Raw genomic sequence first — 23217 nt, 5'->3', positions numbered from 1 at the left:
CTATCAACAGAAAATCCAACAAGATACACTTTAAGGCAATGTCCAATGTGAACAAGAGAGCCTTCTGCTGGTAGAACTTCGGAGCAGCTGTCATAGCACATCAGCATTTGCACATTGTGCAGCAGAGTGATAACAAATGAGAAAGAGGAACCACCTCTGCAATAGATGGGGAGTCCAACCTGGTAGCTTGAATCAATAGCCAGCACCTCCTTCTCCACCAATTAATAATTATACTGCATGATAGAGTCTTTGAGGCATAAGCAGTGGGCTTTTCGGTGCCGTCTGGAATGTGATCTGACAGCTGCACCATTGCCATACTGAAATGCATCGCCATAGGCCACAGTTAAAAGATTTTTTTATATTGTTTTATTTTACATGTCTAGTTCTGTAGGACCAAATTGAGGAGCAAATCTCCAAGTTCATGGAACGTGTCAGTACATGAAATTACAATATAAAAGTAATAAAAGATAAAATAAAATGTTTATGAACCCAAAAAAGACAAGCCATAAGCTTATGTAAATGCAGTCAACAATATAACATAGGAATCAGCTTAATTTTTCAAGGAATTGCTTGACAGAATAGAAGGAGTGACACATGTCACCAATGTAGCAAGGGGTTGGGAGCATGCACAGCATAAGGGTTGGCCAGGATAGTATGTAGACTGAGTGGGTGTTGGAATATTATGAATGGTGGGAAAGATTCTTTCTACACAGTCTGCTCAAGTAGAGCTTAATAATGATATGCAAGTGCCACTGTATTCAACCCAAAACAGGGCCAGTTATCATGAGCAAATAACATGATGAGTTGAAAGAATGTCCAGATATAAGTGGTGCAAGGCAGAGTCATCATCAGTACATCAGTTGGCTGTGGTGGGGGACACATTAGATATTGAAGAGAACTGAGAATGGGCTTTCACCTGCTTAGCATTAAACTGGCTGGCTGGTAGGCCCATATGACCTGCTGGCTGGAGATTATGTGTTGCTCATTGCTTGCAGTGACACCACCAGATGTAGCTGCAATGAAGTATATCAGTAGTATGGCATCATCTATCATATACCCTGTGGGATTACAAGATCCCTCACCTCTTCAATCTGTTAAAATATACCATGCTGTATGTCATGAGCTGCTTGATCTTCACTAATGTGGGCAAGGATGGTTTAATGGTAGCAGAGTAGTGCTAGATGAAGTCCCAGTTGGTACCTCTGGAGCACTGATGCTCTGACCTGGTAGAGGAAGAGAAGAAGCAAGAGCTGGCTACTCAGGTTGAAGCACAGAAGCAGTGATGACTCCACTGGCTGGAGGGTGGGGGATGACAAAATAAATAGGAACCTCCAGTACCAGGAACAAAGGAGATGGAAATACTTAGTACTCATTGTCCCCGATGAGATGCTGGAGATCGTGGCACAAAGCTGGCCACTGCAGTGCTAGCCCCTCAGATAGTTGAGAAAGAAGTAACATGATGATGTTGATTCAAGTTCCTACGGAACAACCCCTGCACACTTGCCACCAGAACCAAATGACAGCCTTGTTGCCACAGAATTGATTCCTGGATTTAGTTCAGTGTACACCAAAAGATATACTCCCTCAGGGGAACACCAGCATGAAAAGGTGTTGCTTCTTCGACTAGAGCAGAAGGCAGTAGTAAATGGCAGAGCAGATGCAGCAACTCCACCACACTGTGGCCTTTGATGTGTGTTGCTCTGTAAAATGCTAGGAAAGTACTGAGAGCTGATCTGACATGGCTATCCTTATACTCTTTGACATTTGGGTCTTGATGGTACAGACTAAAATATTCCTCCAGGCTGCTGAATGCAAGTTAAAACAGAGGAGTTGTAATGCATGTTGTTGCCATTATGGGTGCAGAATTGTTGAAAGGCAACAGCCATAAACTGCGGTGTGTGTGTGTGTGTGTGTGTGTGTGTGTGTGTGTGTGTGTGTGTGTGTGTGTGTGTGTGTGTGTGGGTGGGTGGATGGGCGGTGTGTGTGTGTGTGTGTGTGTGTGTGTGTGTGTGTGTGTGTGTGTGTGTGTGGGTGGGTTGGTGGGTGAGTGGGTAGATGGGTGGGTGGGTGGTAGTAGCAGTAATTGTAGTCTGCAGCAATCTGATGAGAATAGGGAAAATGAGAGAAAGGATCAACAAGAATAAGTCAGCAACAGAAAGTGCATCTGGCCACCCTATACCCTAACACTGCCAAATCAGTATTAACATGTTGACTCTGTGAGGACACAGGAGGAAGCCAGGCAAGAGAAAAGAAAGATCAACAAGAATGAGCCACATCGATCCCATGGAAAGTCTGGCAAAATATGAATGTGAGCAGTCCCATAACTGAGTGGATTCTGGCCAAAGGGAATATGACTTCAGACATACTGGCTGTTGTGCCTGAGAGGTCAAACAACAATGCACCACGTGTATGATGTTATTGTATATTTGTGGCCAATGAGACTGATGGATGAGCTAAATCACTCATTACTGCAGATGGTGGGCCCCGCCACATGGCAACTGTCATTTTCCTGCATCAGCAGCAGGATGCCTTGGTGAATCTGGTGGCATAGTACAAAAAAGTGGAGGCCCAGTGATACTTAGGCTGGCAATTTGGCAGACCATACTGCTTGGACACAATGGAAAACATGCTGCAATGTGGGATCCTGCTGGGACACCACTGCTACATGCCTAGAATTTATCAGGAAGTCCTCCAAAGGCTGCTCAATCTGGGAGTCTATCTGCAAGCAGAAAGTTTCCTGTCTGTCATATTCCAAGTCTGTGCCCATAACAAGTCTAAAGATGGCATCTGCTTTAGAATGTTTATGGAAAGGGTGATAATGTATGGAGTACTCATAACTGGATAAGTATAAAGCCAAACAATAAATATGGTGAGCTGTTTGTTAAGGACAATTTAGCCTTGGGCCCAGACAAAGACAGGAAAAGGGCTGTGAATACTAACTAAATGAAACTTATTTCCCTAAAGGAAATTTTACAATTTATGCACCGCAAAAATGATAGCCAGTGCTTCCTTCTCTATTTGCAAATACTATTCTTGAGCTTGAGTATAGTCTTTTTAGGACCATCTGGCAACTTATGGAAAAGGATAACCCTGATGTCATGAGGAGAGGCATGCACTGCCAAAATTAATGGCAACCATAGCCAGTACATTGTTAAACAAGTGGCTGACATTAGGTAAGTTTTCAAAGATTGAAATGCCTACCAACAAGCCATGGACCATTGAAAAGGAATGCTCTTGCAGTACAACGATTCAAAGGATAAGCAATGGAAGCTGCCCAAGGAGTAAACTGAGTACAATAGGCATCATTGCTGAGAACATGTGGAGGGCCTCCAAAGATTTGAGAATGAGCATATTTTTGATTGGTTCAGTGTATTCCTGTGTGGGCTGTAACCCCTTTCTACTGTGAACATATCCTAGATAAGTGATTGATGATTGAAAAAATGAACATGAAAAGAGCCACAAAAACCCAACACTTGCTGTGTAAATGTTCCTTATTTATGACCCGTAACCAGGATCTCATGAAGATAACTGGCTCATTGGGGAAAGTCTCAAATAGCAATGCAAATTGGGAACATAAAGTTACAATTTCTCCACACAGCACTGAAACAGGATAGGATTAAAAGTACACAGAATAATTGACATGTCCAAAAATACTTTCTAAAGAAGGATTGATGACCAGAAGAAAGGGCAATGCCCTGGTGAATTGTTTATACTTTGCCAAGATCTTTGTTTGGCCTAACAACAGAATTTAATGATGCCAGTAAGCTCACAATTTAGAAAGTGTGCTGTCCACAGACAGGGCACTAATAATAAAGCACTTTGATTGATTGATCATAGAGACTGACACAGAAGAATCAAATTAGGATGTAACAGGCATATTCTTGATTTCCACACACAGTAAAACCCATTTTTATGTTCCTGCATTTTATGTTTTCCCACTTTTGATGTTTCATGTCCTTTACCATTGAATTTTATACAGATTTCTGCAAAAATGTATTGTATTCCTGCTCTAAGTCAGCCTTGGAACAAAGCAAAAAATGCAGACTGTACACAGAGTTATTGATTCTGTAACATAGCATTAGCATGGTAAGCAAGAGATTCATTGTCAGCATGTGGCATCATGGTCACCTGTATTATAAGTTCCCAGTGTTTGTAAGGATGAGAAATTATCTAAAGTCACTGCCTTAATGATAATCATGATCTGAGGATAGTGACTCTAGTAGCAACCTTCCTTCTGCTCATTGTTTTGTATTACAGCAGCTTTAATTTAATTTCACAGTCATATATACAAATAAACACCACTTTTGAAGACGGCTGTCCCTATAATGGGCTTTTATGAATCATCATTACTTCCACATGAAATACACTAATCCGTACTAGGTATGCATTCTTAGGTTAGTACGATCTTATGTCAGATGTAAACATTCCTCCTCAAGATGCTCCACAATATGATGACAGTTTTTACCCTCTTTCTCACTCAGGACATCTTTGAGCCAACTTTCTTGTTGGCAACAAACTATAGACTACATGCCTGTTGTTCTGTTTCTGAAGACTGTTAACTTTACAGTTTTAGCCAATATTGTGTTTTAGGTTTTATTTGCCATAATTTTATAATGTTTATCAGTAATAAGTCTCACATTAGAACACAAATATCTTTTTAATGTGGTTCCACAAACAACTTTTGCTTATGTGTTTTATTTAAACCATTGGACACACTTGGAATGAAAAGGAAACCCACATGTGTGTTTGTGTGTGTCACCACTTGGCCACTGCCTTTGTGAGTGCTGCTTTGTATTCTGTGGAAAGATTAGTACAGCTAATTGCTGTTAGAAAGAAACAAAAGCAATTAAGTATTTCAAATTTTTTGAAGAGGCAAATTTTAAACTGTTTTAATTTCATATTTTGATTAATACAAATAAAATGTCAGTAAGAGTAATTTATTAAGTTTTGCTTGTTGTGTTTCCTATCCTTTCCTGTAGTTCACACTTTCTTGCATTTTACACTTTTTTGGGTCAGTCTGCTCAAAAGTGTAAAAAGGGGGTTGTACTGTATAAAAGTATTTTTTATGGTACCACAGCATGATCACTTCCTTTGATGATGTTGATCTGAATCATATGAACATGGCTGGGTGCCTATCACACCATGACATTCTTATGCTAAGTGTCACTTACAAAAATACTGTCAGCACTCGGTGCCATAATGATGGTAATCCTGACATGGATGTATAGTAAAACAGTCAGGACAAATAGGCAATAACAAAAATATCATGTCTGTCACCTCTGAAAACATGAGGAAGACTAGAACACTGCCAACAGGCTGCCACTGGGTGAGACATGTTTACCATGATAAAATTTGAGATAAAGTCCCATGGCCTTTCATCAGTTCTCACCACAGCCACCATAAACACTTCAAAATCATGGAAAATGTTTACTGAGGAGTTTGGGAAATTTCAAAAGGATGCACTAAGTGCAAAAACTCTGCTAAAACTGGACCAGGATAACATAAAGCCTAAGTGTATATGTCTCTAGCAGTGGTGAGATGACTTATGACAGCCATAATTAAACTTTCTGAACAGGACAGGCCAGAAGCGCACAGAAATTTTCACTCCCTCTCAATCCTTGAAGATCTGCAATCCATGAAGCATAGCTTTCTGAGTCTGATTTCTGATGATGTAAAACTTTGAATCAAGCTGTGATCACAAGCATTTTAGTAGAAACATGTTCTGTCAACAAAGTATAAATGTATGGAAAAGGCAAAACTTAAGGGTTCCAACAGTGGAGCCAATTTCTGCATGAGATAATACACCTAGAGGTTGGTGGAGAGTAAAAGCCATAATGCTGTTGTGGGCACTCACTATCACTTGCATGGAAACATAGAGCTTAACACTTTCAGTAAATGTCTCAGTCCTCTAGTGCATCATTAAATGGATGGAAAGCTGGAATTACTGCAGAATTTGTGGCTGCCAGGGTTCTGAGGTGGTCCAAAGTTTTACAAATTCCTATTACTGTTGTCACAATTCAAAAACTTTTACATCCATTGTTGTTATGCTATTTGTTTTAACTGGAAATGTTTTTATCATCGATATTATAGTACTAAATTGAGATAACAAAGTCATTTATTAACACCTTATAGACTACAGTGATGCAGGATAAATGATGAATAGTTAATAGCAGATAAGGAATTTTCCAGAACTAAAAATGAAAAAAACTGGGATTAACACAACTTGAGTTATTTAGGTGGGAACCACTTGCAGGTGAGATTGGAATCAGTCACTTGGCCAAAACAGTAACAATGTCTGCGAAAGGAAAACCAAATAGCAATTGGCAGCTGTCACTATACTCAGATCCCAAGCAGGCCCAGTTGTCATGAACAGATAACACAATCCGTCGAAAGACTATACAGATATAACTAGTGCAGTGCAGAGTCATTGTCATCACCAATACTTCAGTCAGCACAATAACTATCAAACAGGAGTGAGATTGGGCCTACAGATGCTTGGCCTTAAATCAGCTAACTGATGAGCTCACATTGCATGCTGACTGGAGATACAATGCTGCTCACCACTTGAAGCATTGTAGGTGTAAGGAGTGAATTTATAGTGTGATGACATCTAGCAATACATCATGCTGCTGCTATTCACATTACTCTCATGGCAATCAGAAGACTGAAATGAACGAAAACTAAACACTGAAGGAAGTTTCCTCATAAGAAACTATAAATGAAAAGGGATCACTTTGAAATGGCTGTAAACACCATGATGATACTCCTGCACTCCAGAAAACTCCTTGAACTATCTATGCTAGGATGGCTGTCTCTGCCTAGAAGAACAGGTGTAGTACCTTCCATTATATTCATACTTTAGTGACCAATTATAGTGAATATGCAGGTAATTACATGATCCTCTCTACCTACCTGTCTCTGTTGTTCTGACAAAGAGTTATATCATTTAACATAGCAATTGAATGTTTGTGTTCTTGGGTTTTAAAAACTCTTATCAGTGCATAATATGCTGTGCATCTTAGTTGCAGTACATATTTTTTATATATACACACTCAGTTCCTAGCTATGGAATTCTTTTATGGGAAACATATTTACAAAATATGAGTATTTTCAAACTACAGAAAAGGCCATAAGAAAAATAGCCAAAAATAGTAAAGAGGCCCAGTGTAAAGATCTTGTGGGATTGACAGTCGATAGTCAACAGGATACTGTATGCATTTTCAGGTCTAGTTTCTTTGGTCTACTGCTTTTTGTGTTTTGTTTCCCATTTGCTGTGAACTGTTATTTTCTGTTATGGTGTGTAATGAATTTCAGTGGTAATTAGCACAAGTAGGCATACATGTTCTTTTATCCAGTATGAGTATCCCTACGTAAGTGGTGACCCTGAAGCTATAGTGGTGTGGCAGTGGACAATTTTTCTTTACACATATTGTGCATTGCTCGGTACTAGCATGTCATCCATGCAGAACTTCCTCCACAACATTGATGGTGACATCACGAACATCAAGAAGGAACTCAACATGATACAACAAGCTCCTCAGTTGATGGTGTCATGGGATGCTGCATCTCAAACTGATGTTATGTTTCCAACAATGCCAGCTGTACTGGCATTTCTCACATCCCTGTCAAAAGATATTGCCTTACACAGCTAGCTTTCAGGACACAGTGAAATCATATTCACTTTTCCATCACCCATGTCAGTGCTGCTTCCATGAGCTATGAACTTTTCGCAGTTACACATTTGGGTTTTGCTGTTCATCCTGGAACACCCAGCGATATGGTTCATGGTTACGGAAAACTTTTTGTGCAGCAACAAATTGTAAATGGTTTTGAACACCTCACCTTGGTAATCTGCAACCTTGACCAATGTGCTTTGTCAGTGGTCTCTGTATCATTTAACAGCCCCCTCCACAGTGAGCTTACATCACCCTCAAGATGGCACTAATCTCTCACTGCACAGAACATATAGGTCAGTGACAAACACAACTCCAGTACCATGAGAAGCACAATGACAGGTCACCTTCAGACTTTTGGAGGCACTTACATGCTGTGGTAGAACCTTGTATGCTGTTAGACACCTTACTTTCACACATTTGGCAACAACAGTCACCTCTACACTTAACCTTGATAGCACATGAGAGTCAGGTATTAAGTGAGCTGTTGTAAGTGGCCAATACAGCACACACCCTGCTTGACTCATGCACTATAGTGGTCACCACTGCAACCACCATGGCTAGTGAATCGCACCCCCCCCCCCCCACCCCCCCACCCCTCTTTTGAGTGTGGCTGAATCTGGCAAATGTCGCTGCCCTGGCCATGACCACCTGAAGATCACTGGACAGGAATGAAGATGTCCAATCCCTCCCACTGACCAGCTGACAGCCCAGGTGTAGCACTTACAGCAAAGTGACATTGTGACAGAGGATGCAAATACATGATCTTGCCACACTGTACAGGCCCCATGACATGTAAAAAGTTCAGGACACCATGTTCGCACCTAAATGCCTCTCATGGCCTGTATTAGGTGCACTCGATTGTGACAACCACCATCTGCACCTAAACTCACAGCAGAACAAGACACACCCATCTTAGTGTGAGCTTATATTAGGTGGATCAACTTCAATAGCTGTCAGAATGCCGCTTCACAAAGGGTGTTCATCCCTGACAGCTCTAATGGGTGGATGTTTTTGGCTGACACCACACCAGATCAGATGTCTGCACCCTATCTGTTAGTTCCTTCCCTGTGGGCAATGCACAGACGAGGTTCCACTGAGAGCAGTCAATGACTCAGCCATTGAAACATATTGCCAAAAAACACTGGTGGTTGACACTGAACATGCAGAGAAATGGAAATGGACCTTTGTGCTGGCTAGTATTGACTAACCTATACTGGGAATCAATTTCCCGATGAAACACACACTGATTGTGCTGATAACCACATTATCCATCAAATACAGGGACAGTTAATGACTCACAGCTGCCTGAGGGTAGACAACCTCAGCACACTTACCTTAGAGGATGACTGAAGCTGATGGCAGCATTATCACCACAATCTGCAAAAACCCATCCATAGTTTGGAGGAGGAGATTGATGCAAACATGAGCATGTTCAACAAGTTACGCATACAAAATGACAGGATTTACCATATTGAAAAAGGAGTTTGACATGCAGATGCTTCAAATGATTTTGAAATGTCTAATGGCACAGCAGTAGCCCCCACCACTTCCTCTGTGGTGGCAGCACCCAAGTCCTACCGGCATGGAATGGAAAGGGCTGCAGTTAGGCACAAGATGGTGCACCACATTTGGACAACACCTGGCCCACTGGTCTCCTTTTGTGTCTGCAGACTTGCACTTGACCACCTACATGAAATGAAGGGCGTTTTTGATGAGATGTTAGAAGAAGAAATAACCCGACCATCGAACAGTCCGTGGTTCTCCCCACTACACCTCCTCCATAAGAAAAGCAGTTCATGGCATCTATGCAGTGATTATGAGGCACTGAATACCTGGACTGTTCTGGACAGATATCCTGTGCTGCACTCATTCACTGGCCGTAGTGACCATATTCAGCATGTTGGATAGCCATAAGGCTTATAACCACATTTCCATGGCTAAGCCAGACATACGTAAAGTGGTAGTGGCAATCCCATTCAGGAACACTGAATTTTTGGAAATGCTATTTGGGCTCAAAAATGCTGCCCAAACTTGGCAGAGATTTTTGGGCAGTGTACTATAAGGGTTATTTTATTGTTTAGGATATGTAGAGATAAACTGAATGAGATTGTGCTACTTTAAACAAACTGGCCTTGTGTTCAGGAGGATGGAGGCTCTAATCCCTATCCAGCCATCCTGCTATACTTTTGTGGTTTCCCACATTATTTTAGGCAAATGGTGGCCATCAACAACTTGTCTAATGTTTGTCAAACTACACACACACACACACTCTCTCTCACTCCCTCCCTCTCTCTCTCTCTCTCTCTCTCTCTCTCTCTCTCTCTCTCTCTCTCTCTCTCTGTTCTTAAACTGAAATACAATTACGCATTCAGTATTCCAGTAAAAGTGATATATGAATCAGTAGAACTACTACTATTACAACTACTACTTGATCCACATAAAACTACTATTGAAAAGGTAATGCTGAAAGGCCAATGAGCCAATTATATTAGTGTTTTGTAGATAAATACTGGTAGGTATTTGTAATCTATTTCTTTTATAGTCAGCTTAGTTTTTATGTTGATCGATGGTTGCTGCTATTATAATTAGTGTAGGTAAATTGTACTGATTTGCGAAATGAGGGTTGCTGATAGTGCCACCAGCCATGAGTCAAGTGATATCATGTGTGTTACTTTCCTCTAGAGTTTTTAACTGAAATAGAACTTTTGTGAAAGACTGATGATTGAAATCCTGTTAAAACTGCTACCACAGCACACTAAGTTGCTTTCTATGGATTAAAATATTACTGTACTACAGGAATATCAATAATGTGTAATACGTACAGCATATTTTAAACTTTCAAGTAGTTCTGCGCGCTCTTCATTACTACCATCATGTTGACTGAGAGCCAGGTACAGATCCCTCATTTCTCTTGCTCTTTGTGTCCGTATTGTGTCCATGGAAATAATTAGGCCTTTGTATCCTCTCCATGTTATAGGCTCAGAACACTACAAAAAGTAATGAAAAGTGATATATGACCATCAGTTTCTGATAAAGTGTGAAAAAGTAATAAATATATTCAAATTTACCTTATTGATAATCTCAAGTTCTCTTTTGTGGAGTGCTTCTTCTTTGATAGCAATTCTGTGATTCTCAATTGAGGAGAGTAATTGTATTTCTTTTTCAAGGAGGGAGCAGAATTCAACTCTTTTAGGTGCTTCTGTTGTTGTAGTTGCAAGTATCCGCATTACTTCTGACTTCCTCCAGCGTTCCACCATATTATAAAGCATATTGAAATCTGCTCGTGTTTTAGGAAATGTCATTCGTTGTGCATTGTGCTTTAAATGAGTTTCTCTTTCTTCCTCCTGAATTTGAATCTCTTTGGTCTCCCAGTCAATACAATGTTTTAGGTTTTCCTTTATCTGAGAAATTTTTCTTCTTGCCAGCCAACCACGTATATACCTCTGAATGGTGACCACCTGGCAGAACATTTAATATACTGTATGAATAAATTATGTAACATTTTAATAATAAATCTTTGAATGGTGACAACCTAACAGAACATTTAATATACTGTATGAATAAGTGATGTAACATTTTAGTAATCAGTTGGAATGACAATGGAGGGTCAAAAATTCAACACAAACATAGTTTGCAACCAAATGTTGGTTTACATTTTGTAGCGTGCACTGCAGCTGTAGCGGTTATAAAGCGAAGTACTGACAAACTTATTTGTGAAATGTTATACAGCTATTAAATTAAATAGTTTTCAGTGGTGTTTCGTGCTGTTTGTGGTGAAATAATGATTTAATAAACTTTTGGAATTGCTTTCTTGCTGTGTTTATAATTTCGTGCTTTAGTTTTCATCTGGCATTTCTTATTATTTCTAGTGAAATATTTCAGTAAAATTTTCGTTCAGTGTTTTAACTTTGTTTAGTATTCCAGAGGCTGTTTGAATTTTTTGGTTTTATCTAATAATTTTGTGAAGTTTTGCTGGTATTGGTATTAGCTGTGGTGTAGCAGTATTAATACGAGTAGTTGCTTTCTTAGTAGGCAGAGAATTTTGAGACCATTATTGTAAGTTCTATAAATAGTTCTACTTGTGTAACTGAACTTTGGTAATGTAGTTTTCTTCAGTAACTGTAAAATTTTACCATGAGTGAGAAGTGTGGGGTCTGTCGTAGGTTTGTGAGTAGTGGGTTATGGTGTGGGATTTATTCAAAATATTTTCATTGGGGGGAACGCAGCGGGGAAGCCAGTGGTCATTTTAGTGAGATACTTTCCTGGGAATGCAGAATCTGTAGTAGAAATAAGTTGATAGAGGAGCATGAGTGTAAGATCTGTGCCCTTCAGGCACAGTTACATGCAGTTACACACAAAGGAGGAACTAGATAGGTTGAGGAGGGTGAAGGGTGGTGGGGAACGGGAACTGGCAGTCGGCAAGAAGGCAGCTAGTACATGCAGCAGTCCTCAGCAATTAGGATGCCTACGTTCTTTGCAAAGTCTAGCATAAAGAAGAAGTTTCTGCTGCTAGGTAGTTCTCACAGTAGAGATGTGGGCCAGCAGTTGCAGGACGTGTTGGGGAGTGAGTACCAGGTCACCAGCAATGTGAAGCCTAGTGCGTGGTTGGCTCAAGAGACTGACAGCATAGGGGAGCTATGTAGGAATTTTATGAAGGAGGATCAGGTAGTGATAGTGGGTGGAGCAGGGAACAGTCTTGATAGGGACAGGGAATATGATGTAGGTGGTGACCTGGTAAAGATAGCTACTCAAACTGGTGGCACTAATGTACATTTCATTAAACTGTTTCAGCGTCATGATTGGCCTCACTTTAATGCAGCTGTTAGGCACGTTAAGGGGGGCTGTGGAGGGTGCTGATGGCAGAGGGCATGGGTCACATCTCAGTGGTGCCAGTTGGGTCTATCAGTAGTTCGGGTTTTACTAGGCATGGGCTGCACCTCAATAGGTATGGGAAAGGGAGGCTGGCTAAGGTTATAGGTGACAGTGTGGTGGGTGGTGGTGGTGGGGCGGTCATTCATGGAAAAATTCCTGTAGTAGTTGGTGTTAGAGCTGCACCATTTTCAGATTGAAGTCAGCTGATAGGTATACCTGCTTAAAGGAAGTCCCTCTAACTAAGGGATCACCTTCTGAGGATGTAATGTTTCCAAGTAGAGAAGGAATTAGCATATTTCATCAAAATATAAGAGGTATTAGAGATAAAGCTAATGAACTACTTATAGATGTTGACTCTGAAATTATTGATATATCAGAGCACCACTTAAATAATTTGACAATTCAGAGGCTTCCTTTACCAGGATACAGATTAGGTGGCTATTTCTCAAGGAGTTCCTTGCATGCTGGGGGAATGGCTATGTACATAAAAAAATATTTCCTTTGAGTCCATAGATGTATCACGGCACTGCACTGAACAGATATTTGAATGCTGTTCAGGGGCAGTTGAATTTAGTGAAAGTAAACTTATAATTGTTGTTGTTTAAAGGGCCCCTAACTCCAACTTCAGAGCATTTCTGCTCAAGCTAGAGAGGGTTCTTGATTCAGTTTGTAGGAAGTACCAGAAACTAGTTATACGTGGTGACTTCAATATAAATTTTGTATACGATGGTTCAAGAAGAAGGATGTTGGTAGATCTCCTAAAATCATATGATCTGATTCAGACTATGTTTTTTTTCCAACTGGGGTGCTAGGGAACAGTTGCACAGCTACAGACAATATTTTTATTCATTCTTCATTACTAGATGATCATTCTCTTAGTAAAAACGTGAATGGCATTTCAGAGCATGATGCACAAATTTTAACACTAAAAGGGTTTCATACTCAAACCAATGTCATATTTAATTACAAGCTATGTAGGAAAGTTAATCCAACAGCAATAGAGAGTTTTTTAAACCTTGTCAAGGAACAAGAGTGGAAGAGTGTTTATAGTGCTGATAACATAGATGATAAATACAATGCTTTCCTTACCACATTTCTCATGTTCTTTGAGGGTTGCATTCCATTAGAACATTCTAAATGGGGTACTAGCAGTAATAGGCAGACTGGGTGGCTGACTAGTGGGATAAGAATATCTTGTAGAACAAAGCGGGAATTATATCAAAATGTTAGAAGTAGTCACAACCAAGCTACAGTAGCCCATTACAAACAGTATTGTAAGGTGCTTAAAAATATTATTAGGAAGTCAAAGAGTATGTGGTATGCAAATAGAATAGCTAATTCACAGCATAAAATTAAAACCATATGGTGAGTTGTGAAGGAAGTGTCTGGTCAGCAGCACAAGGTTGACAATATAAAGTCAGTTCAGAGTAAAAATATTTCTGTTACTGATAAATCAGATATATGTACAGTATTTAACAATCATTTTCTGAGCATTGCTGGTGAATTGAATAAAAATTTAGTTTCTACAGGAAATCATATACCTCTCTTGGAAAATGCCTTTCCGAGGTTGATGTCTGAAATACTCCTCTGTGATACAGACAAGAGGGAGATTGAGTCAAGAATTAAATCAATGAAGACTAAGGACTCTCATGGTTATGATGGGGTGTCTAGCAGAATATTAAAGTACTGTGCTGCTCATATTAGCCCTGTATTTAGCCATATTTGTAATTTTTCCTTTAGGTATGGTCAGTTTCCTGAGCGACTGAAGTACTCAGTAGTAAAGCCACTTTATAAAAAGGGAGAAGAGGATCATGTAGATAATTTTAGACCTGTTTCTGTGTTATTGAAAAGGCTGTGTATGTAAGGATAATTGATCATTTTATATCACACGATTTGCTATCAAATGTACAGTTCGCTTTTAGAAGTTGTTTAACAACTGAAAATGCTATATTCTCTTTTCTCTCTGAGGTACTGGATGGGCTAAACAAAATGTTCGAATACTTGGCATATTTTTTGATTTAACTAAGGAATTTGATTGTGTTGATCACAAAATATTGCTCCAGAAGTTGGACCATTACGGAATATTGGGAGTAGCTCACAATTGGTTCACCTCTTACTTTAGCAACAGGCAGCAAAAGGACATTATTCACAATGTTGATAGCTGGCTGTTGTGGCCGAGTGGTTCTAGGTGCTTCAATCTGGCACCGCACGACCGCTACGGTCGCAGGTTCAAACCCTGCATTGGGCATGGATGTGTCTGATGTCCTTAGGTTAGTTAGGTTGAAGTAGTTCTAAGTTCTAGGGAACTGATGACCTGAGATGTTAAGTCCCATAGCACTCAGAGCCATTTGAACCATTTTGAACAATATTGAGGACAGCTGTGATGTGGGGTTTGAGTGGGGTACTGTCAAGTGGGGGGTGCCACAGGGATCAGTGTTGGGGCCACTCCTGTTCCTTATTTATATAAATAATATGCCCTCTAGTATTACGGGTAACTCTAAAATATTTCTGTTTGCTGATCACAGTAGCTTGGTAGTAAAGGATGTCGTGTGCAACATTGGTTCGGTTTCAAATAGTGCAGTACATGATCTAAGTTCATGGCTTGTAGAAAATAAACAAACGCTAAATCACAGTAAGACTCAGTTTTTACAGTTCCTAACACACAATTCAACAAAACCTGACGTTTTAATTTCAAAGAATGGGCATATGACTAGTGAAACTGAACAGTTCAAATTTCTAGGTGTTCAGATAGATAGTAAGCTGTCATGGAAAGCCCACATTCAGGATCTTGTTCAAAGACTTAATACTGCCATTTTTACTATTCGAACGGTATCTGAAGTGAGTGATTGTTCGACACAAAAATTAGTCTACTTTGCTTGTTTTCATTCACTTTTGTGGTACGGTATTATATTTTGGGGTAACTCTTCCAATTCTAAAAGGATATTTTTGGCTCAGAAATAGGCAGTTCGGGCAATAAGTGGTGTAAGTTCATGAACCTCTTATCGACCCCTGCTCACGAGTCTGGGTATTTTGACATTGGCCTCTCAATATATATAATCCTTACTGTCGTTTCTTGTTACCAATATTAACTTATTCCCAAGAGTAAGCAGCTTTCACTTGGTTAATACTCAGCACAAATCAAACCTGCATTTGGATTGGACTTCCTTAACTCTTGTGCAAAAAGGTGTGCAGTATACAGCTGCATCCATTTTCAATAAGCTACCACTCAAAATCAAAAATCTTAGAAGTAATATGCACGCTTTCAAATCAAAACTGAACAGTTTTCTTATGGGTCATTCCTTCTATTGTGTCGAGTTGTTCCTTGAAAAATTAAGCTGATTCTTATTGTATTGTTAATTGCGTTTACTTAAACTTATGGACTGATTTTTTTCAGGTTCATGAACATTTATTTTTCTCTGTTATTACTTTAATGTTGTAATTTCATGTACAGACATGTTCCATGGACTTGGAGATTTGCTCCTCAATTTCATCCTATGGAACATGATGTGTAAATATATAAATAACATGAGGATAATTAGTAAATAATCTCTTTGGTCCCACAGTCAGTACGATGTTTTAGGTTTTCTTTCATCTGAGAAGTTTTTCTTCTTGCCAGCCCACCACGTATAAATTTCTGAATGGTGACCACCTGACACAACATAACTGAAACTGGCTCATGTTAGTTCTTAAAGAGACATTTTCTGTAAAGAAAGATGCTTTTGGTTGCAGATCAATGAGTGATTTCCTTTCAAAGGACCAGTAGCATCAGCAGTTACTGTTCATTCCACAATTTCAGCTGCAGTACTTCTTATTACTTAGTTAATGATTCCCACACAGATTTTATGCATGTATCAATTACATCTTTTCACAATGATTGGTACTTATACACTATTGGCCATTAAAATTGCTACACCACGAAGATGACATGCTACAGACACGAAATTTAACCGACAGGAAGAAGATGCTGTGATATGCTAATGATTAGCTTTTCAGAGCATTCACACAAGGTTGGTGCCGGTAGCGACACCTACAACGTGCTGACATGACGAAAGTTTCCAACTGATTTCTCATACACAAACAGCAGGTGTTGCCTGGTGAAACGTTGTTGTGATACCTTGTGTAAGGAGGAGAAATGCGTACCATCATGTTTCCGACTTTGATTAAGGTCGGATTGCAGACTATAGTGATTGCAGTTTATCATATTGCGACATTGCTGCTTGTGTTGGTCGAGGTCCAATGACTGTTAGCAGAATATGGAATTGGTGGGTTCAGGAGGGTAATATGGAACGCCGTGCCAGATCTCAATGGCCTCATATCACTAGCAGTCAAGATGACAGGCATCTTATCCGCATGGATGTAACAGATCGTGCAGCCACATCTCAATCCCTGAGTCAACAGATGGGGATGTTTGCAAGACAACAACCATCTGCATGAACAGTTCGATGATGTTTGCAGCAGCATGGACTATCAGCTCAGAGACCATGGCTGCGGTTACCCTTGACACTGCATCACAGACAGGAGCACCTGCGATGGTGTACTCAATGACGAACCTGGGTGCACAAATGGCAAAACGTCATTTTTTTGGATGAATCCAGGTTCTGTTTACAGCATCATGATGGTCGCATCCGTGTTTGGTGACATTGTGGTGAACGCACATTGGAAGCTTGTATTCGTCATCGCCATACTGGCAGATCACCCCGCGTGATGGTATGAGGTGCCATTGGTTACACATCTCGGTCACCTCTTGTTCGCATTGATGGCACTTTGAACAGTGGACGTTACATTTCAGATGTGTTACGACCCGTGGCTCTACCCTTCATTCGATCCCTGCGAAACCCTACATTTCAGCAGGATAATGCACGACCGCAAGTTGCAGGACCTGTACGAGCCTTTCTGGATACTGAAAATGTTCGACTGCTACCCTGGCCAGCACATTCTCCAGATCTCTCACCAATTGAAAAGGTCTGGTCAATGGTGGCCGAGCAACTGGCTCGTCACAATACACCAGTCAATACTCTTGATGAACTGTGGTATCGTGTTAAAGCTGCATGGGCAGCTGTACCTGTACACACCATTCAAGCTCTGTTTGACTCAATGCCCAGGCGTATCAAGACTGTTATTATGGCCAGAGGTGGTTGTACTGGGTACTGATTTCTCAGGATCTATGCATCCAAACTGTGTGAAAATGTAATCATATGTCAGTTCTAGTATAATATATTTATTCAATGAATACCCATTTATCATCTGCATTTCTTCTTGGTGCAGCAATTTTAATGGCCAATAGCGTATTATTTACAGTATTACTATTCATTAGTAGGCATTGTTACATTTGTGGGTTTCAGCCACTAGACTTGGCAGATATAGACACAGAAATCCCAGTAGTTGATGTAACTCAGTTATTTATTCATATCTCAAACATACTACAAGCAAGCATGCACATAAACAGAAATTATCCAAAGCAAAACTAAAGTCAAAGCTCTTCACTTTCTTCACTGAATATGTTCAGTTCACTATTGATAGTTCCTAGGCCAAACAAAACACTCCATGATGAGGCATGTTGTAGCCTTGATGCCTGGCTGTGCTAGATTATGTATAGTCAAGAAACCTGCTCACTGGAGAGATGGTTCAAATGGCTCTGAGCACTATGGGACTCAACTGCTATGGTCATAAGTCCCCTAGAACTTAGAACTACTTAAACCTAACTAACCTAAGGACAGCACACAACACCCAGCCATCACGAGGCAGAGAAAATCCCTGACCCCGCCGGGAATCGAACCCGGGAACCCGGGCGTGGGAAGCGAGAACGCTACTGCACAACCACGAGATGCGGGCACACTGGAGAGAGACTGGGATGAGGTGGTGGAGGTTCCCTGCAAACGAATCACATAATATAGGGAGTGAAGAGCTCAGAAGGTGGCAAAACATCATGGTCAGTGCTGAGACAGGGCCCTATCACAGATTTCAAAGTTAAACGTCACCTGCCTGCCTGCCATGCCTGTTTATCCAAGCCCAAAGAGAAGTGATAGAGTTCACTGTGGAAAGACAATACTCAACCATGTTTGTGCCTGCCAGATGTACTGGACGTTAGTGGTATATTGGCTAATCGGCTACATGTGGCGGAATCTCCTCAGAGGAAAGTCCTATGATGGGTTGCGAATATCATCGGGAGGTGGCTCATGTTCTGTATAAATCATAATCATGCACCATTCATTGTCATCATGGAAATATCTCAGGGCTTCATAAACCATGAGTAACTCATGGTTGAACACTGATCACCTGCATTGGGAAGCTGTGAATTTCCTTGCAAGAACTAGAGTGGTTTGGCTGTATCACTGATGTGTTGCTGAAGAACAGAGCTGATCAAAGTGTCAATCATGACAGTTGTGATACATGTATCTTGGACCAAGTGCACAAGTGTGAAAGTGTTTGAAAGTGCAATCTTGAGTGTGTAGAATGCTTGAAGCATTTTGTCCAACCACTGTACTTTTTGTTACACAAAGGTGTTTTTTCGATCCAAAACAACCGTGAGTGGGGCCTGGGTGGAAGCAGTATGAGGCAAATGTCTGCAGTAGAAATTTACCATACCACAAAAATGCCACAAATCATGGTAAGTCACAGGTATGGGTAGATCACAGATGAAATCGATGTGATCAGACGTCGGACAGATGCCGTCAGTGTGTCCAAGAAAGGTAGCACAACTGCAATTTGTCATGGTTAATTTCTATGACATCGTCAGGGCAGCCCAAATCTAGGCCAGGTGATGCCTGTGTTGCTTGGTGAGCAGGAGGGGGGAAGAAGAGGGGGGAGGGGTTGGGGAGAAAATCAAGATATCATTGAGTTAGGTGTAGCATTATGGTAGACTGAACAAGATAGAGTCAGTGAACCTTTGCCATGTCTGGGCCACGTTTTTTAGGCTGTAAGGGATAAAACAGAATTCAAAGAGGCCAAATGGTGCAATGATTGCCATTTTAGCAATGTTATCTTTGAACTTAGGTATCTGAAGGTACACTTCCTGGCAATGCAGAACATTAAACACTCATACCCCATTAAGTAGTTGGGCAAAGTCCTAGATGTGGGGGACAGGACAGTTATAGATAATGTGTGACTGTTTAGTTTCCGATAGTCACCACACAACCAGAATGAACCATCTTTTTCAGGCACAAGGTGTGTGGTTGACAACCAGTTACTGTCTGAGGGGTGTATGATACCTGCGGTTAAAAGGTCATTAATAACCACTTTTGTGTGGCATAGTTTTTTTGGTGGGAGGCAGCAAGCTTCGTGGCACCCAGGAGGGCCTCCTGTCATTGTTATCCTGTAGCTGGTGCTGTTAGTGATCATGCCTAATTGTGCATCTAGCAAATGGCAAATGAGGAACACAATTGTCATTGTGTGGAATGGAGACATGGATGATACACTGGAAAATCGAATGTCACTAACATTGGCCTGTGGATGTTGAGAACACAGCAGAGGCATGTTGGTAATGTAAGTTGGCAAAGAGCTGGTGAGGCAACAAAGTGTATGGTGAATGTGCGACAGTTTCTTTGGGATGGTGTGAATAAGCTTTTGCAATCTGACATTGCGAGCATATAGGGTGTTGATCTTGGAGTGCTCAATTGCAAGCCTGACCATGAGAAAGTTAGGTGAGCAGACAGTCCAGAGCACTCAGAGAGGGTGGGCAGTAGTGGGTCACTATTTCGTGAATGGGATCCGATAGTCAGTAGCATGGTGCAGTAAGGATGTCATCTACAGATCTGAGGTTAGGCCAAAATGCTTGAGGAAATCTATCTCAAGTATTGGCTCCACAATGTCACCTATGTGGAATGTTCAAGTAAACTCCATCCCTGTGTAAGTTGGACCCAAAGTTCGGCTACACATTGATATGGTATCTGTTGTAGGCACATAAAGAGAGTTTTGTCAGATGAGTGTGTGCGGACATGTGAATGGTGGGGATGATGCTGGCATTCACCCCTGTCTGATGAGAAAGTGACGATTAGTGATGAGATCCAAGACATAGTATCTTCCACTAGATATGGTGTTGGTTTCTGTTGATTACTGCTTGTGACAGCATCATGCGGAATTTCGTGAGCTGTGGTGCAGAATTTGGGTAGGTGCAGGGCAGCCAGCAGTTTATTATTGCATCACCAAACATTTTGTGAAACCAGCAGAGTGGTTAGGCAGGGTTATGAGTAAAGCAGGTGTCACTCGCATCATCTGTTGCATTCTGCTGGTGGTCAGTTGTACGTTGGAGTGGAGTACTGACGGAAGTTGTCAGTTGTTGGGTATATAGCACAGGTGCCCAGTATTGGCCACCACATGGCTGTAGGTTGCTCTAATGTGTCATGCCTGCTCACACATGGCCCCTACACCCAAGTTTTTCAGAAGAGGTGGGGTGGGGGATGCACACTGTTGCCAACCTTGTTGTCTGTGTGTGTACTTGTTGTTGAGAGTAACTGTCTGTGGCAAATAATTCTGTGGGACTGATCTGCAAGCCAAAGTCTAGGTTCCAGTGGATCTGAAGAAGGCAAGGGAAGCTGCAGTTTTAGTTCATGTGCAAGTTTCACTAAAGAGTTCATAACACAATGTCAGGCAAAACCTCTGGACTCACTTGTGCACGTTGATGGTGCCAAAGTTGTGAGGGAAATCTTGAACCAAGATGTTGCTCATGAATAATATGGTGGACTGCTGATGGATGTGACAGGCAATTGATGCTGACAGACTTCATCAAGGGGTATTTATGATGTGATAGACGGTAAACACTGATGAGGTCTGTGGGATTGTGGAGATGGCTGACAAGGCGAACGAATTGAGCATCGTTATCGAAATGCTCTGTATGTCAAGTAGATTGTCCACCAGCATGAACCATGTTTTGAGGCTGTCCTTCTGTAACTGAGGTAGCTTTGGGAACCTGCCCACTGGAATGTGCTGCATAGGTTTAGGTTGAGCCAACATATGGTGAGACGTAGGCAGTGATGCAGGATGCAATGGTGTATGCATTACAGCAGGAGTGTGGCCTGGATTGAGAGCACCATTCGGAGCAGGAGGCTGATGTGTTGTGTTGCCCAAAGTCACTGTGGGAGAGGGGAATGGTGAAGCAATAACCAAAAGTTATGTACAATGCAGTAGGTATGGACAGAAAGTCAGCCAGCATGGTAGAGATGACTGTGGTCATTGAATAGTGAGGTGATAGGTGAGCAAAAAATGAATCAGATGGCCTATCAGAGCACAGCAACACAATCAGAGAATAACTGTCTGCTGTTTGTTGAGGGTGAATAGCCAGCAGAGACAGAGGGAGCATAGCAGTGAGGCATTGTGATGTGATATCTGTCTTATGAAGGAGTAAACCACAGTCTGGTGAAGCTGGTGAAACTTGGAGGCCAATGTCCCCTTGTGTGTGTGTGTGTGTGTGTGTGTGTGTGTGTGTGTGTGTGTGTGTAGGTCTCCTGTCATTGCTGCCCGTTGAAGGTTATCATGGTCATGTGTGACATGTTAGAATATGAATGCACATGTTCACCTGCAACTGTCTCTTGCATTGTCAACAGCACCGGTGCTTCACAATTGTAGTTAGGTGTGGATGCAAGAAACGCAGGATTTGGAGCACCCCACTCTAAGTGATCCATAGTTTCTGCTAACAAACACTAAATAACACATAAAATGGATAATCAAAGAACAAAAAACATTTGGGGTCACCAATGTGGGTTACAGCCACTAAACTTGGCAAACATAGACACAGAAACCCAACTAGCCAATGTAACTCAATTATTTATTTGTATCTCAAATACACTACAGGCAAACATACAAGCATATTGAAACCATCAAAACAAAAACTTAAGTCAAAGGTCTTTACTTCCTTCATCGAAGCTATTTGGTTCACTGTCGATGGTTGCCACACATTTTATATGGAATTTTTGAAAGGCTTACATTTGACAGTTTTATCTCCTAATTAGCAATCCACAGCTTAATTCCATTACAAATTTTGAATGATTTATACTACATAGCTGTATATCCTTATTGGTAACCTATAAGAATAGAGCAGTGTAAATATTTTACTGCTTCATAATTTTTGGAGATACATTTTTTGGAGTTGTGGTATTGATGGTTGATTTGCTCTCTAAATAATTGTTGTTTCACTTACCTTGTCTTCAAATGCTTCCATCTGCATCCTGTCTTGTGCTGATATGTACTTTTGGGGTACAATGATTCTGTCATGGATACAGGGAATGAAGTAATCCTGTTGTCTAATCTGTGTATATTTTTCTGCTATTGTCATGCCAGTGTTTTTATCACAATAATATACTGTCTGTGTTTCACGCTGCATTCTTTCTAGAAAAAAATACAAATTAATAAAAATATAATTACTGACAAAATAATTTTAGGTCAGAACTGTATAAAATTAAAAAACTAATTCTTATTGTATTAAAGTCTTATGCTGTAGTTCTATTTATAGATAAGAGGAACAACTGTGATACTGACAGCAGTAGAAAACTGAACAGTGTCAAACGTGCAGATACTGTAAAATCTGCTGGAGCTTGCTAAGTGAAAATGTCCTTACTTTTTCACAGAAAGAAACCCCATATTCCTCCTCCATTTAATTTGACACATGCACAGACTCTACGGAGTAAAAGAAGGTAAAGAGGTAAGACTCAATTATTAACATGTACCACATGGTAGA

At 40.8% G+C, this 23217-nt stretch overlaps 1 protein-coding gene across 1 annotated transcript in view; it reads right to left on the bottom strand.

Moving 5' to 3' along the window:
• LOC126249362 (IQ and ubiquitin-like domain-containing protein) overlaps positions 1-23217 on the bottom strand; it is a 222711-nt gene that overhangs the window by 121829 nt on the left and 77665 nt on the right. Inside the window, exons 5-8 of the mRNA XM_049951015.1 lie at positions 22681-22868; positions 10745-11134; positions 10499-10663; positions 6913-6926 (exon numbers count right to left, since the gene is read on the bottom strand). Coding sequence (XP_049806972.1) covers positions 6913-6926; positions 10499-10663; positions 10745-11134; positions 22681-22868 — 757 coding nt within the window. The remainder of the gene's footprint in view (positions 1-6912; positions 6927-10498; positions 10664-10744; positions 11135-22680; positions 22869-23217) is intronic.

Source organism: Schistocerca nitens, chromosome 3 (genome assembly GCF_023898315.1).
Source record: "Schistocerca nitens isolate TAMUIC-IGC-003100 chromosome 3, iqSchNite1.1, whole genome shotgun sequence".
Classification (NCBI taxonomy): Eukaryota; Metazoa; Arthropoda; class Insecta; order Orthoptera; family Acrididae; genus Schistocerca; species Schistocerca nitens.
The sequence above is the reverse complement of the archived record's forward strand: the minus strand, read 5'-3'. Positions and strand labels throughout refer to the sequence as shown.